This window comes from Heterodontus francisci, chromosome 44 (genome assembly GCF_036365525.1).
Source record: "Heterodontus francisci isolate sHetFra1 chromosome 44, sHetFra1.hap1, whole genome shotgun sequence".
In the NCBI taxonomy this organism is placed as follows: domain Eukaryota; kingdom Metazoa; phylum Chordata; class Chondrichthyes; order Heterodontiformes; family Heterodontidae; genus Heterodontus; species Heterodontus francisci.
The window spans coordinates 20,581,457-20,597,921 of record NC_090414.1 but is presented as its reverse complement, the minus strand read 5'-3'; the positions used below and the strand labels follow the sequence as shown (position 1 = coordinate 20,597,921).

Sequence of the window (16,465 nt, the reverse complement as noted above, 5' to 3'; positions counted from 1 at the left end):
TATTAATCTTTTATGAGGCACCTTAACGAATGCCTTTTGGAAATCCAGGTATACGACATCTACTGGTTCCCCTTTATCTACCCTCCTAGTTACACCCTCAAAAAACTCTAAATACGTCCTTTAGTAAAGTTATGTTAACTTGTTCTAATCATACTGTGCTTTTCTAAGTGTATTGTAAAGATTTCCTTAATAATAGAGCGTTTGATAAATTATTTAGCAACTAAGGGTACGCCTCCCCTTGTAAAGAGAGCGGGAATGTTTGTTCAGCTCATTTGGGGGGAGGAAGAGGCAGACGGACCACTTCCGGTAGGGGAAGGAAGAAGCAGACGGACTACAATCCGGCAGGTTCGCCGAGAGGAGCCGGCATGAAGCTGCTGACGCACAACCTGCTGAGCTCGCATGTCCGCGGGGTGAGCCGCGGCTTCCCGCTGCTGCTGCGGGTGAGTGGGGCCGAGGAGAGGAGTGGGTTTGAGCCGCAGGGAAGGGGAGCCTGGGGCCAGCGGTGCTCCGAGTCGCCTGAAACCGGGCGCCATAGTGAACAACAGCGCCCCCTGTGGCTGGGAGGGTTAATCACACCCCTGGGTTAGAGTGAGGGTCACTGCGCCCCCTGTGGCTGGGAGGGTTAATCACATGCTGAGTTAGAGTGAGGGTCACTGCGCCCCCTGTGGCTGGGAGGGTTAATCACACCCCTGGGTTAGAGTGAGGGTCACTGTGCCCCCCCTGTGGCATGGAGGGTTAATAACACCCCTGGGTTAGAGTGAAGGTCACTGTGCCCCCCCCTGTGGCTTGGAGGGTTAATCACCCCCCTGGGTTAGAGTGAGGGTCACTGTGCCCCCCCTGTGGCTGGGAGGATTAATCACATCCTGGGTTAGAGTGAGGGTTGCTGCGCCCCCTGTGACTGGGAGGGTTAATTGCACCACCGGGTCACAGTGAAGGTCACTGTGCCCACTGTGGCTGGGAGGGTAATCACACCCCCCCACCCCCCAGGTTGAAAGATGGGTAGGAAATGGGGCCTCACTATCAATGAGATGCTCTAATCTGTAACCAAACCCAGATTTTGATTTTTTTTTAAATTTACCTCTTGCCTTGAGGCCACAGAGGTGAAGATCAACACCGTGGACTTCAACCAGGAGTTTATCGCACGAATGATTCCGAAAATGGAGTGGGGCGCGCTCGTCGATGCAGCAGAGAGCGTTAAGTATTTCTAGTTGAACTAAGCAATCACCGACATGCAGGGCCTACACTCTGAGATGTTCACTCCACAGTGCCACCTGGTGCCCGTGATTGTGCCATTACAGGCAGTTGTTTACATAGGCACATTTAATGTTAAATATAGACAAAGGCGTGACCACGGCAACAGGTCGTGTCCATGCACAAAATCTTTAATACGATACTTGTCTTTTTCACACAGAAGAGTGCAGGTGGTAATTGATCCAGGTTCCCAGATGTAGTTTAGTCCGTATTTTAAAATTATACATTCTCTACTTACCCTCGTGTTTCTATGGCAAACACCTGCGGCCGCGGATATAATGGGAATTTCCTATGTAAACGCATCACGCTGTAATTCCACCCTCCTGCCAGTGGTGGCGCTGCAGTATTTGAATTATGTCCACAGCCACGTCTCGCCTATTTATTTCCGCCGACTTGGCTGAGTGTGCTGACTCCTTGCTGGGTCACCTACCCCATTGGCACCAGCTTCCCTTCAGCACCTCTGCCTGAATTGTTGGTCAGCTAGTCATATCTCAGCCTCTCCCATTGGCCGTTCAGGGGTGATGTCAGGAAGCACTTCTTCACACAAAGGGCAGTGGAAATCTGGAACTCTCTCCCCCCCAGTAAAGCTGTCGAGGTGCGGGGGGTGCAACTGAAAATTTCAAACTGAGATTGGTAAATTTTTGTCTGGTAAGGGGGTTGAGGGTGACGGATCCGAGGCGATGATGGAATTGAGTGGCCGGAACAGGCCCGAGGGGCTGAATGGCCTCCTCCCATTCCCGGGAAACAAGAAAAGGCTTTTCAACGTTCTTTCCCTCCAACAGATCGGACACCGGAACGACCTTCCCAACGAGCTGACCCCCGAATTCCAAAGCAGCGAGGAGTTCCTGCAGAAAGTGCATCACATCCTGCTGGAGGTAAGCCTCGGAGCCGTCCGTATGTACTCCCCACCCCCACCCGACGCTGGGATTTGTCAAGAGCTGGGCTAAATGTTTTATTTGAAATGGGCCCTGTATAGGCAACGGCAGCAGCCATTTCAGGATCACGGTGTCCCACAGACACACTGAAGCCAGTCGTCTGTTTTTGATGCTATTGGTTCAGGGAGGAATGTTGTCCCTGCGGTGCCCACCGGTCGCGGAAGGCCTCAAGCGTACCGGCGGACACCCCATGTTCCGTCTCCAGGGACACCCGGGCGCGAACGTAACCGCGGAAGAGGGGCAGGCAATCGGGGAGGACGGACCCCCCCGACGACCCGCAGCCTTGACCTGTGAATTGCCACCTTGGCCAGGCCCAGGAGCAGACCGACGAGGAGATCCTCCTCCCGGCTCAAGCCCCTCCGCACCGGGTGCCCAAAGATCAGGAGCGTGGGACTGAAGTGCAGCCAGAATTTGAGGAGCAGCCCCTTCAAATACTCAAAGAGGGGCTGCAACCTCGCACACTCCCTATATACATGGAACACGGACTCGTCCAGGCCGCAGAAAGTACAGGCGGCCTGGGAGTCCGTGAACCTACTTAAAAGCCTATTGCACGGGACTGCCCTGTGCAGCACCCTCCACCCCAAGTCCCCGATGTGAAGGGGGAAGACTCCCGCGTAGAGAGACCTCTATCAGGGTTTCCCCTCGCCACCCAGGGCGTGTCCGGCCGGCTGACGAGGGTGAGGAAGTGGAGAGTGTGCAGGAGTAGCCCGTACAGGAAACCCCTCCACGCCAATTGGAATGGCACGGAGGGCATTTCCGAGAGGCGGCTCGGGTTTGCGGGACCAGCTCCTAAAGAGGGTTTTGGGGCCTGGGTCCGATAAGCAGTTTCGGTCGAGCAGGGGTCAGCTCGGCCGGGATTGCTCCGCACTCCCGAGGCCCCTCGCCACCCGCAGTGAGGGGCGTCCCGGGGGGTTTCGGCTACTCCTCCACCCGTCGGTCTTTCCCCGGAGTCGGCCGCCCAGACAGCCGAAGCGCTCTCCTCTTGCGGCAGGGGAGCGCCCTGACTGGAGGCGACCATGTTCCAGACTCGGAAAAGATCCCGGTAAAAGACAGGCAACTCCCTCAGAGAGGCGCGGCTAATGGACTCCACCGGGAGCTGCGTGTCGTCTCGAAGGCAGTGACACTGGCGGAAAAAATATGTCGCCAGCGCACACCATCTGGGAGGACGCTCGACGTACTGGTATCTCTGCAGGGTCCGAAGGCGGAGGGTCACATCCTGGGTGCGGATGCACACCAGCGACTGGCCACCCTCCTCGATTGGGAGACTCAGGACCGCGGCAGAGACCCAGTGTTTCCTCTTGCCCCAGAAGAAATCGACGAGTTTCTTCTGGATCTTGGTGGCAAATACAGGGGGTGGGGCCAAAGTGACCAACCGATACCACAGCATGGAGGCCACCAGTTGGTTTACGACCAGCGCTCGGCCCCTGTAGGAAAGCACTCGGAGCAGTCCTGTCCAGCGCCCTAGCCGAGCAGTGACTTTCGCCTCCAACTCCTGTCAGTTTGCCGGCCAGGCTTCCTCAGCGAGGTGAAGATGGACTCCCAGATAGAGGAGGTGCGTGGTGCTCCACGTAAAAGGTGTCATCTCCTCCGGCAGGGAGTCCACCCGCCACTGACCCACCAGGAGTCCGGAACATTTCTCCCAATTGATCCTCGCGGAGGACACGGCAGAAAAGGTCTGCTGGCAGTCGCGCATCCTCCGCAAGTCAACGGAATCTGTGCCCGCAAGGAGCACGTCATCGGCGTAAGCCGAGAGGACGACCCGCATGGCCGGCTCGCGCAGAGCCAATCCCGTCAACCTCCTGCGAAGCAGGCACAGGAAGGGCTCCACGCAGATGGTATATGATTGGCCGGACATGGGCATCCCTGACTCCTCTCCCAAATCGAAGGGGCGCCGTCAAGGACCCGTTAACTTTGACTAGACACTCTGCGGCGGCGTATAAAAGTCGGACCTGGGACACGATATGCGGCCCTAGTCCGAAAACGCACAGAGTCCCGAAAAGGTATTCGTGATCCACCCTGTTGAACGCCTTCTCCTGATCGAGGGAGAGAAAGGCGACCGACTGACCAGTCCTCTGGGAAAGATGGATCAGGTCCTGGACCAGGTGGATGTTGTCCTGGATGGACTGGCCCGGGACCGTGTAGGACTGGTCGGGGTGGATCATGTGGGCCAGCACGGAGCCCAGGCGGGTAGACATAGCCCGGGCAAAGATCTTATAATCCGTGCTGAGGAGGGAGACCGGACGCCAGTTTTTAAGCAGGCGGAGATCGCCCCTCTTTGGCAGCAGGACGATGACCGCCCTGCGCCACGAGAGGGGCATCTCCCCGGTCGCCAGGCTTTCCCCCAGGACCCGCGCGTAATCGTCCCCCAGGACGTCCCAGAACGCCCTGAGGAACTCCACGGTCAACCCATCCAGCCCTGGGGATTTGCCCCTCGAGAGCTGGTGGAGGGCGCCAGTCAGCTCCGCCAACGTGAGCGGAGCCTCCAATCCTTCGGCGCCCTCCGGGCTGACCTGCGGCAGGTCCTCCCACAAAACTCTGCGCGCATCCTCGCTGGACGGATCCGGAGAGAACAACGCACTGTAATAAGTACAGACCAGGAGGCCCATTCCCTCCGGATCCGTGATGGAGGATCCGTCGTCGGCCAGCAGCTCAACGAGCTGCTTACGGACCCCCCGCCATTTATTGCAGCGAGCAGAAGAAGGGTGAGGTGCGGTCCAAATCTTCCAGGATCTGGATCCGCGACCTCACGTACGCTCCTCGGGACCCTATGAGCTCAGGTCCCTCAGCGCGCCCTTCTTCTCTTTGTACGCCTGCCACAGGGCCGGGTCCACGACGGCATGACCGAGGCGGGACTCCAAGTCGAGCACCTCCCTCTCAAGGCGCCCGATCTCGGCTTCCCGCCTCTTGGTCGACCCCTTCGCATACTCCTGACAGAAGACACGTGAGTCTTGCCCACATCCCACCATAGCCTCAAGGAGGGGAAGCCCCCACCTGCTTCCTTCTCCAGTCAGCCCAGAATCGCACGTCCTCCAGCAGCCGGTTGTTGAAGTGCTAGTACGCGGACCCTGCCCGCGTGCAGCGCGGAGTGGACTCCGCCCACACCAGGCGGTGGTCCGAGCACGGCACCAGCCGCATGGAGGCCGCCGAGACGCGGGAGACGTACGCCTGCGAAAATTAGAGGTGGTCGATTTGGGACCCTCTTCCCCCAGACCTCCACGTGAAGGTGCTGGAGTCGGGATGGAGATTCCACCAGATGTCCACCAAGTTAAGGGAGCTGATCAGTTCCCTCAACTTCTCCACCAACGCTTGGCCGCGCTGGGGACTGGAGCGATCCCCCACCTCGAGGGTGCAGTTAAAATCCCCCCCGAGGATGATGCACTCGCCGCTATCGATGGAGCTCAAGAGAGCGGACGCTTCTTCAAAGAAGCGCGCTTGCAACGTGCCGGGTCTGGGCGCGTACACGATCACAAAGTGGAGCGGCACGCTACCCAGGCGAACGGCGAGGTGGAGCAAGCAGCCCGGCACTAGCTCCTTGACCCCCAAGATCTCCGGCTGAAAAGTCGGGGCCAACAAGATAGCCACCCCACTAGAAATAGGGGTGAGGTGACTCATGTAGACCCCACCCTGCCACTCCAGGAGCCAGGTGGCTTCGTCTCCCGGAACGGTGTGGGTTTCCTGCAGAAAGCTCACCGCGTATCTCCCTTCCCTAAGGACTGAGAGATTGTGAAATCTGCGGTGAGCCCCTCTGCTGCCGTTGATGTTGAGGCTGGCTATGGTTATCTTCATGTCAAAGGTACTTAAAACCCGTCACCAACAGCTCACTGTGAGGAGGGAGTGGAAGTGCACCTGGCCTTCCACTCCCCCAGCAACCCATTGAGGAACGCATTAAATCTGCGCCTCTCAACCAGTTTCATGTCCGCGCCCTTGCCCGCTTTCTTGCGGGTGGCACAGACAGACTGAATGATCAGTGGCAGATTCGACCAACGGTCGAGGGCCAGCTGAACTTTATTGGGGCAACCCGTGCAAGCCGCGAGGAAATCCCGAAGTTCCGCCGTGGGGATGCGAGGAGACTCTGTGGGAGGCGCAAGGGACTCCACCACCTCACTGGCAATGGAATCAAGGTCATCCTCCGTTCCCCCCACCAAATCCCCATCCTCCTCCGGGTCGTCACCGCCAGCGGCCGACACACCCACTACACACTGTGGGGCAGACGTCACGGCCGTGCCAGCTGGTCCCGCCTCCGTCACGATCCCACCCCGAAGATCGATGGCGGAGGAGTCCTCTCTGGGTCGAGAATGGAACTGGAGCCTTTGGGCGCCAGCGGTTCTGGACCCCCCTCCACCTCCATCCCCAGGCCAATGAGCGGTCCAGGGGAGATGGAAGTGCCCGACTCCGGAAATCCAGCCGGAGCCGGGACTGGTGGCGGAGAGAGGAGGCTATCTCCTGCCCCGCCAGCGCCCACAGGCCCAGCAGATGGGGCAAAACTTTCAATTATAACCGGGTCGGGTGTTTCCTGGTTGGTGGTGGATTTTGGCTGGGAGGGCCGACCCTTTGGGGACTCGCCCTCCCCTCCACCCAGGGCACCCGACCCAGTGGCAGAATGGGAGATGTCCCCAGGCTCCACCACCACAAGCAGGGCTCCACTTGCTCCCACAGGAAGGGCTGCATGTACAGGGGCCTCCCCATCCCTTCCATCCTGAGGAATAGGGAGCTTCTGCCCAGACCTTGCAGCCTTGATGTTGGTGGTGGCAGGGGGAACCTGGGGACCTGAACCAGAAGACAGCTCCCCTCCAACAGACGGGCCCTGCATCACAGGGCCCTGAGTTACCTCCATGGAGGGGTGCCTTCTCCTCTTTTTCCCATTAGGGCACAGAGAGGCAGAGACCTCCATGTCATCAGGGGTCTCTCCCACCGCACCCTCCTTTTTTTTTTAGTTATCCTGGGCCTGAGCCCAGCCCTGGGGCAGGTGGAGACCCAGGAGTGGGCCTAGGGTTGAGCTCAGGCTCAGGTTGTGCCACGGTGTCCAGGGGACACGCCTCTCGATGTCTATTCTTCCTCCGCGCCTTCCTTTCACTTGGACGGGCACCCTCCTCCCCACCAGAGGCTGTGAAAACTACAGCCTCTGGCACCGACTGAACGGTATCTGGTGGAGGTGTAGGGGGAGTGGGAGGAGGCGCCACCCTGGGCCACCAAGGTGGAGTTGGCGGCCGGGAGGTTGGGGCAGTTCTTACAAACATGCCCCACCCCCTTGCAGACATGGCACCGCGTCCCGTCCAAGGTCCAGAAGACACGGTAGGCCATCCGTGGGGCTCCACATTGAAGTGGCTTTCTGTGATCTCCTCCCGCGCCAGCTGCATAAATAACTGGCGGTGGAAGGAGTACACGTGTCGGAGGCTGTTCTCCCGAAGACCGAGCGGGACTGGGGTGAGCCCCGTCTTTACCTCCCCCAGATGGTGCAGGTGGGGAAGGAGCAGCTCACCAGGAATGAAGGGCGGGACATTGGATAGAATGAGCCTTTGCGCAGTGGCCTCCAGGAGGCCCACTGGCAGAAAGGTCCCGCCCACGGTGAGCCCCTTGCTCAGAGCCAGGGACACCGCCCGCTCGGTCTTCAGGAAAAACACTGCCTTCCCGTACATTTTTGAGGCAGCAACAATTGCCGAAAGTCCAACAACCTCGGCCACTGCCTTTACGCATACCTCTATTGACATGTTTGGGTGGACGTCGCTCTTGACCCCATGCTTCGATGTTATCAGTGCAAACGGTGACAGGGTAACAGGTGCAGCTGCAGCAGCATATGAACGGGAAGGCCCCGCCACCGGTGAAGAGGGGCTTGCCGTGGGGTCGAAGAGTCACGCCCAACCCCAAGAAACAAAGCACACAACAGTTTACTTTTAAACACAAGCAATATGATGGGGTGGAAGGATGGAAGTCGAGGAGGATAGGGCTGAAAAGGACGAGGAGAGGATAGGTGGCAGAGTGATGGAAGGGAGAGAACAGCTGCGAGGATGTTACAGTTCACTTGGTGGTTGGAGCACCTTCCTGCAGAGTCTACAGTTCAGTCTAACAGTTAGGGGAGGGCTCTTCGCCCGGGTCAGCTAGAGCCGCCCAGTTCTCTCCTTTTCCTGCTGTTGTATAAGGACTTTCTTCAGTCGGGCAGCTCCAGCTGTCCCGAGCCACACAGTTGGGGGTGGGGAGGGAGCCCCTTTTGTGCAGGATGGCAGATAAACACAAGACCAAATACAAGGGCTCCCTATAGAATTTGGCAGCCCCACCCCTGGATCTTCCGGTGCCTCCTCCCTCCCCCAACAGTCGAACAACAAACAGTTCTCTGTTTTTTTTTCCGTTGCTGCAACACCCACCTCTCCTAAATGACTTGCAGGTCACTTTTGTCCTTGAATAAAGCACAACAGTTCCACAGTTAAAGTTGGAAATGCAGCTCTCTCCAGTCTGCTGTCTCCTCTCCAGTTGCAGCTCCCACAGCCTACTCAGGTGCAGCTGTTTCGACTAATCGCACACAGGAAGTGCTCCAAATTGCCCAGACAATCCTGTTTTTTTTTCGTTTTTTTTTACACCTTCGCTCTTAGATGGAGCTTTACTCTGTATCTAACCCCCGTTTTTTTTTTAGGTGGCCTTTATACCCCAGGCCCCTTTTATATATTTTATGTCGAGGGGGCCTTTATTCCTCAGGCCCCCTTTATATACACACTTATATTTTTAAAATAACTTTATTAAAAACAGAGAAATAAACAAAAAACTCAAATTAAAATGCCATTCTCGGCGTCGACGATGCACTCCAGTCCCTGCGGTGCCCACCGGTCGCGGAAGGCCTCAAGCGTACCAGCGGACACCGCATGCTCCTTTTCCAGGGACACCCGGGCGCGAACGTAACCGCGGAAGAGGGTCAGGCAATCGGGGAGGACGGACCCCCTGACGGCCCGCAACCTGGACCTGTGAATTGCCACCTTGGCCAGGCCCAGGAGCAGACCAACGAGGAGATCCTCCTCCCGGCCCGAGCCCCTCCGCACCGGGTGCCCAAAGATCAGGAGCGTGGGACTGAAGTGCAGCCAGAATTTGAGGAGCAGCCCCTTCAGATACTCAAATAGGGGCTGCAACCTCGCACACTCCATATAAATGTGGAACGCGTCCAGGCCGCAGAAAGTACAGGTGGCCTGGGAGTCCGTGAACCTACTTAAAAGCCTATTGCACGGGACTGCTCTGTGCAGCACCCTCCACCCCAGGTCCCCGATGTAAAGGGGGAAGACTCCCGCGCAGAGAGACCTCCATCGGGGTTTCCCCTCGCCACCAGATGGCAAGGCGGACCGCCAGGGCGTGTCCGGCCGGCTGACGAGGGCGAGGAAGTGGAGAGTGTGCAGGAGCAGCCCGTACAGGAAACCCCTCCGCGCCGATTGGAATGGCACGGAGGGCATTTCCGAGAGGCGGCTCGGGTTGTGCGGGACCGGCTCCCGAGGAGGGTTTCGGGGCCTGGGTCCGATTAGCAGTTCCGGCCGAGCGGGGGTCAGCTCGGCCGGGATCGCTCCGCACTCCCGAGCCCTCTCGCCACCCGCAGTGAGGGGTGTCCCGGGGGTTTCGGCTACTCCTCCGCCCGCCGGACCGTCCCCGGAGTCGGCCGCCCGGACAGCCGAGGCGCTCTCCTCCGCCAGCGGGGGAGTGCCCTGACTGGAGGCGACCATGTTCCAGACTCGGAAAAGATCCCGGTAAAAGACAGGCAACTCCCTCAGAGAGGCGCGGCTAACGGACTCCACCGGGAGCTGCGTGTCGTCTTGAAGGCAGTGACACTGGCGGAAAAAATACGTCGCCAGCGCACACCATCTGGGAGGACGCTCGACGTACAGGTATCTCTGCAGGGTCCGAAGGCGGAGAGTCACAGCCTGGGTGCGGACGCACACCAGCGACTGACCGCCCTCCTCGATCGGGAGACTCAGGACCGCGGCAGAGACCCAGTGTTTCCTCTTGCCCCAGAAGAAATCGACGAGTTTCTTCTGGATCTTGGTGGCAAATACAGGGGGCGGGGCCAAAGTGACCAACCGGTACCACAGCATGGAGGCCACCAGTTGGTTTATGACCAACGCTCGGCCCCTGTAGCAAAGCACTCGGTCAGTCCTGTCCAGTGCCCCAGCCGAGCGGTGACTTTCGCCTCCAACTCCTGCCAGTTTGCCGGCCAGGCTTCCTCAGCGGGGCTAAGGTGGACTCCCAGATAGAGGAGGTGCGTGGTGCTCCACGCAAAAGGTGTCATCTCCTCCGGCAGGGAGTCCACCCGCCACTGACCAACAAGGAGTCCGGAACATTTCTCCCAATTGATCCTCGCGGAGGACGCGGCAGAAAAGGTCTGCTGGCAGTCGCGCATCCTCCGCAAGTCAACGGGATCTGTGATTGCGAGGAGCACGTCGTCGGCGTAAGCTGAGAGGACGACCCGCATGGCCGGCTCGCGCAGAGCCAATCCCGTCAACCTCCTGCGAAGCAGGCACAGGAAGGGCTCCACGCAGATGGTATACAATTGGCCGGACATGGGGCACCCCTGACGCACTCCTCTCCCAAATCGAAGGGGCGCCGTCAAGGACCCATTAACTTTGACTAGACACTCTGCGGCGGCGTATAAAAGTCGGACCCGGGCCACAAAATGTGGCCCGATTCCGAAAGCGCGCAGAGTCCCGAAAAGGTAATCGTGATCCACCCTGTCGAACGCCTTCTCCTGATCGAGGGAGAGAAAGGCGACCGATTGACCAGTCCTCTGGGAAAGATGGATCAGGTCCCGGACCAGGTGGATGTTGTCCTGGATGGACCGGCCCGGGACCGTGTAGGACTGGTCGGGGTGGATCATGTGGGCCAGCACGGAGCCCAGGCGGGTAGACATAGCCCGGGCAAAGATCTTATAATCCGTGCTGAGGAGGGAGACCGGACGCCAGTTTTTAAGCAGGCGGAGATTGTCCCTCTTCGGCAGCAGGACAATGACCGCCCTGCGCCACGAGAGGGGCATCTCCCCGGTCGCCAGGCTTTCCCCCAGGACCCGCGCGTAATCGTCCCCCAGGACGTCCCAGAACGCCCTGAGGAACTCCACGGTCAACCCATCCAGCCCTGGGGATTTGCCCCTCGAGAGCGGAGCCTCCAATCCTTCGGCGCCCTCCGGGCTGACCTGCGGCAGGTCCTCCCACAAAACTCTGCGCGCATCCTCACTGGACGGATCCGGAGAGAACAACACACTGTAATAAGTCCGGACCAGGACGCCCATTCCCTCCAGATCCGTGATGGAGGATCCGTCGTCGGCCAGCAGCTCGATGAGCTGCTTACGGACCCCCCGCCATTTTTCCAGCGAGTAGAAGAAGGGTGAGGCGCGGTCCAAATCTTCCAGGATCTGGATCCGCGACCTCACGTACGCGCCTCGGGACCCTATGAGCTGCAGGTCCCTCAGCGCGCCCTTCTCTTTGTACGCCTGCCACAGGGCCGGGTCCGCGACGGCATGACCGAGGCGGGACTCCAAGTCGAGCACCTCCCTCTCAAGGCGCCCGATCTCGGCTTCCCGCCTCTTGGTCGACCCCTTCGCGTACTCCTGACAGAAGACGCGGATGTGAGTCTTGCCCACATCCCACCATAGCCTCAAGGAGGGGAAGCCCCCCTGCTTCCTTCTCCAGTCGGCCCAGAATCGACAGAACGAGTCCCGAAATCGCACGTCCTCCAGCAGCCGGTTGTTAAAGTGCCAGTACGCGGACCCCGCCCGCGTGCGGAGCGAAGTAAACTCCGCCCACACCAGGCGGTGGTCCGAGCACGGCACCAGCCGCATGGAGGCCGCCGAAACGCGGGAGACGTACGCCTGCGAAATGTAGAGGCAGTCGATTCGCGACCCCCCTCCTCCAGACCTCCACGTGAAGGCACTGGAGTCGGGATGGAGATTCCGCCAGACGTCCACCAAGTTAAGGGAGCTGATCAGTCCCCTCAACTTCTCCACCGACGCTTGGCCGCGCTGGGGACCGGAGCAATCCCCCACCCCGAGGGTGCAGTTAAAATCCCCCCCGAGGATGATGCACTCGCCGCTATCGATGGAGCTCAAGAGAGCGGACACTTCTTCAAAGAAGCGCGCTTGCAACGCGCCGGGCCTGGGCGCGTACACGTTCACAAAGTGGAGCGGCACGCTACCCAGACGAACGGCGAGGTGGAGCAAGCGGCCCGGCACTAGCTCCTTGACCCCCAAGATCTCCGGCTGAAAAGACGGGGCCAACAAGATAGCCACCCCACTAGAAATAGGGGTGAGGTGACTCATGTAGACCCCACCCTGCCACTCCAGGAGCCAGGTGGCTTCGTCTCCCGGAACGGTGTGGGTTTCCTGCAGAAAGCTCACCGCGTATCTCCCTTCCCTAAGGACTGAGAGATTGTGATATCTGCGGTGAGCCCCTCTGCTGCCGTTGACGTTGAGGCTGGCTATGGTTATCTTCATGTCAAAGGTAATTAAAACCCGTCACAAACACCTCACTGTGGCGGCACGGACGGACTGTATGATCAGCGCCAGATTCGACCAACGGTCGAGGGCCAGCTGAACTTTATTGCGGCAACCTCTGCAAGCCGCGAGGAAATCCCGGAGTTCCGCCGTGGGGATGAGGAGATTCGGTGTGAGGCACGAGGGACTCCACCACCTCACTGGCGATGGAATCAAGATCATCCTCCGTGCCCCGCACCGAATCCCCATCCTCCTCCGGGTCGTCACCGCCAGCGGCCGACACATCTACCACACACTGTGGGGCGGATGTCCCGGCCGCGCCAGCTGGTCCCGCCTCCGTCACGATCCCACCCCCAGGATCGATGGCGGAGGAGTCCTCTCTGGGTTCTATTGTGAAACTGGAGCCTGTAGGCACCAGCGGTTCAGGACCCCCCTCCACCTCCGTCCCCAGGCCAATGACTGGTCCAGGGGAGACAGAAGTTCCAGACTCCGGGAAACCAGCCGGAGCCGAGACTGGAGGCGGAGGGAGGAGGCTATCTCCCGCTCCGCCAGCACCCACAGGCCCAGCAGATGGGGCAGCATTCTCAGTTATAACTGGGTCGGGTGTCTCCTGGTTGGTGGTGGACTCCGGCTGGGAGGCCCGACCCTCTGGGGCCTCGCCCTCCCCTTCATTCAGGGCACCCGACCCAGTAGCAGTGGCAGAATGGACGGCGTCCCCAGGCTCCCCCACCACAAGCAGGGCCCCACTTACTCCTTCAGGAGGGGCCTCAAGTACCGGGGCCTTCCCCTCCCCTCCATCCTGAGGAATAGGGAGCTCCTGCCCGGACTTTGCAGCCTTGGTGGTGGCGGTCGGGGAAACCTGGGGACCCGAAACAGGAGACAGCTCCCCTCCAACAGATGGGCCCTGCGCCTCAGGGCCCCTTGTTCCCTCTGTGGAGGGGTGCCTTCTCCTCTTTTTCCCAGTTGTGTGCGGAGGCTCAGAGACCTCCATATCATCAGAGACCTCCACCTCCACACTCTCCTTTTTTTTAATTCACCCTGGGCCTGAGCCCAGCCCTGGGCAAGTTGACTTCCCGAGATCGGGCCTTGGGCTGAGCTCAGGCTCGGGTAGTGTCACGGTGTCTAGGGGACGCGCCTCTCGATGTTTATTTCTCCTCTGCGCCTTCCTTCCACTTGGACGGTCACCCCCCTCCCTGCCGGAGGCCGTGAAAACCACAGCCTCCGGTACCGACTGAATGGTATCTGGTGGTGGTGTAGGGGGGGTGGGAGGAGGTGCAGCGTCGCCACCCCGGGCCGCCGAGTTGGTGTTGGCAGCCGGGAGGTTGGGGCAGTTCTTACGAACATGCCCCACCCCCTTACAGACATGGCACCGCACCCCGTCCAAGGTCCAGAAGACGCGGTAGGCCGTCCCCTGGAATTCTACATAAAAGTGGCCCTCTGTCACCTCCTCCCGCGCCAGCTGCATGAATAACTGGCGGCGGAAGGAGTACACGTGTCGGAGGCTGTTCTCCCGAAGACCGAGCGGGACTGGGGTGAGCCCCGTCTTTCCCTCCCCCAGATGGTGCAGGTGGGGAAGGAGGAGCTCACCAGGAATTAAGGGCGGGACATTGGATAGAATGAGCCTTTGCACAGTGGCCTCCAGGGGGTCCACTGGCAGAAAGGTCCCGCCCACGGTGAGCCCCTTGCTCAGAGCCAGGGACACCACCCGCTCGGTCTTCAGGAAAAACACTGCCTTCCCGTACATTTTAGAGGCTGCAACAATGGCCGAAGGGCCGACAACCTCGGCCATTGCTTTCACGCATGCCTCGATAGTCATGTTCGGGTGGACGTAGCTCTTGACTCCATGCTTCGATGTTAATAAAGCAAACGGTGACGGGGCAACAGGTGCAGCTGCAGCAGCCGCAGCAGCATATGAACGGGAAGGCCCCGCCACCGGCGAAGAGGGGCTTGCCATGGGGTCGCAGAGCTACGCCCACCCCCAAGAAACAAAGCACACGACAGTTTTCTTAAACACAAACAATATGATGGGGGAGCGGGGGATGGGAATAGAGGAGGATAGGGCTGAAAAGGACAAGGAGAGGAGAGGATAGGTGGCCGAGTGATGGAAGAGAGAGAACAGCTGCAAGGATGTTACACTTCAATTGGTGGTTGGAGCACCTTCCTGCAGAGTCGACACTCCACTCTTCCAGTTAGGGGAGGGTTCTTCGCCCGGGTTGGTTAGAGCCGCCCGGTTCTCTCCCTTTTCTGTTGTTGTTTAAGGATTTTCTTCAGCCGGGCAGCTCCAGCCGTCCCGAGCCACACAGTTGGGGGTGGGGAGGGAGCCCCTTTTGTGCAGGAATGGCAGATAAACACAAGACCAAATACAAGGGCTCCCTATAGAATTTGGCAGCCCCACCCCTGGATCTTCCAGTGCCTCCTCCCTCCCCCAACAGTCCAAACAACCAACAGTTCTCTGGTGCTCCAACACCCACCTCTCCAAAATGACTTGCAGGTCTTCTTAATCGTTGAAAAAGTGCAACAGTTCCTCAGCAAATGCAGCTGTCTCCACTCTATAGTCACCTCTTTGCAGTTATTCCACTCTCCTCTCCCCAGTTGCTGCAGTCTCCACTCTGCAATTGCTGCAACACAGGTGCAGCTGCTCCCCCTGATTGCTGGCAGGAAGTGCTCCAAATTGCCCAGCCAATCCCCATGCTGTACCTGTCCTGGGAGTGTTTGATGGGATAGTGTAGAGGGAACTTTACTCTGTATCTAACCCCTGTGCTGTACCTGTCCTGGGAGTGTTTGATGGGGGACAGTGTAGCTCTGTAATTGCCCCTGCTTGTTATCCTGTGTATGGGAAGGGGGCCCTCGGCAGTGAGTAGATGTCACTGCGTGCAGGGTATCACCGGGCCTCCATATGATCTGTAAACTGGAGAGATGCAGAGAGTCAGCACCCACCGGGAGCTGAACTAAAACACGATGCACGTCTGTTTTGAAACTGGACAAACGCAGAACTAGAATTCTCCCTTCTGTGCTTTGCAGGTTGAAGTGGTCGAAGGAGTCTTGAAGTGTCCAGAATCCGGCCGGGAATTCCCCATCACCAAAGGAATTCCCAATATGCTTCTGAATGAGGATGAGGTTTAAGCTGACTTGGTCTTTCCCCTATGACTGTCAATGATGAGCAGTATTCCCCTGTCCTATCCCTCATGTTTCGAGGGGCTGATGGGTTTTTTTTTTAATATAAATACATGTTTAATGTTTATAACGGTAACTGTGATTCAGTAGCGTATATACCGGAGCAGGGCCAGTGAGCTCAGGTCGTCGCAGACTGTGTGCAGGGGTGGGACATCTTGTTGTAATCCCCTCATGACCCCTTCTGTTACGCTGGAAGGGAACTCGGGCGGGGAGCAGAGGGGTTGTTATTTAAAATAAATTGTCTTTTTTTTTTAAACCCACGACTCTCTCTTTATTTAGAAAGAGCTGTCGCCCACCTGTCTTTTCGAAATTCCGGGGCTCTTCAGCCATGGGGGGGGGGGCGGTGTCACAGCCGACCAGCCCTTGTATATCCTACTCGCTGTGCTGTCCTGCCCCCACGCTGTGTTTTAATCACTGAGCCACTCCAGGGTCTTGAGCCTCCTAATGCAGGCCGACACTCCCAGCGTCAGTACTGAGGGAGTGCTGCACTGTCGGGAAGTGCCGTCGTTCAGATGAGACGTTAAACCGAGGTCCCGTCTGTCCTCGCGGGTGGGTGTAAAAGATCCCACGGCCGCTATTGGAAGAAGAGTGGGGTGGGGAGGTGGTGAAGAGTTCTCCCCGGTGTCCTGGGAGCAATATTTATCCCTCAGCCATTATC

General features: G+C 58.7%; 1 protein-coding gene across 1 annotated transcript; it reads left to right on the top strand.

Moving 5' to 3' along the window:
* Nucleotides 1–291: 291 nt before the first annotated feature.
* Nucleotides 292–16,063, top strand: trmt112 (tRNA methyltransferase activator subunit 11-2). Its single transcript, XM_068021635.1, has 4 exons — nucleotides 292–440; nucleotides 1,092–1,193; nucleotides 2,034–2,126; nucleotides 15,655–16,063. The coding sequence occupies exons 1-4, from the start codon at nucleotides 366–368 to the stop codon at nucleotides 15,754–15,756; spliced, it is 372 nt and encodes a 123-aa protein (XP_067877736.1). The 5' UTR covers nucleotides 292–365; the 3' UTR covers nucleotides 15,757–16,063.
* The last annotated feature ends 402 nt before the right edge of the window (nucleotides 16,064–16,465 follow it).

What these genes read in the sequence shown, in the direction of transcription:
- trmt112 (XM_068021635.1), top strand. Translation starts at nt 366, where the DNA reads ATGAAGCTGCTGACGCACAACCTGCTGAGCTCGCATGTCCGCGGGGTG. An exon ending in TCGTCGATGCAGCAGAGAGC is followed by an intron (nt 1,194 to 2,033) that starts GTTAAGTATTTC and finishes TCCCTCCAACAG; the next exon opens with ATCGGACACCGGAACGACCT. An exon ending in TGCATCACATCCTGCTGGAG is followed by an intron (nt 2,127 to 15,654) that starts GTAAGCCTCGGA and finishes TGTGCTTTGCAG; the next exon opens with GTTGAAGTGGTCGAAGGAGT.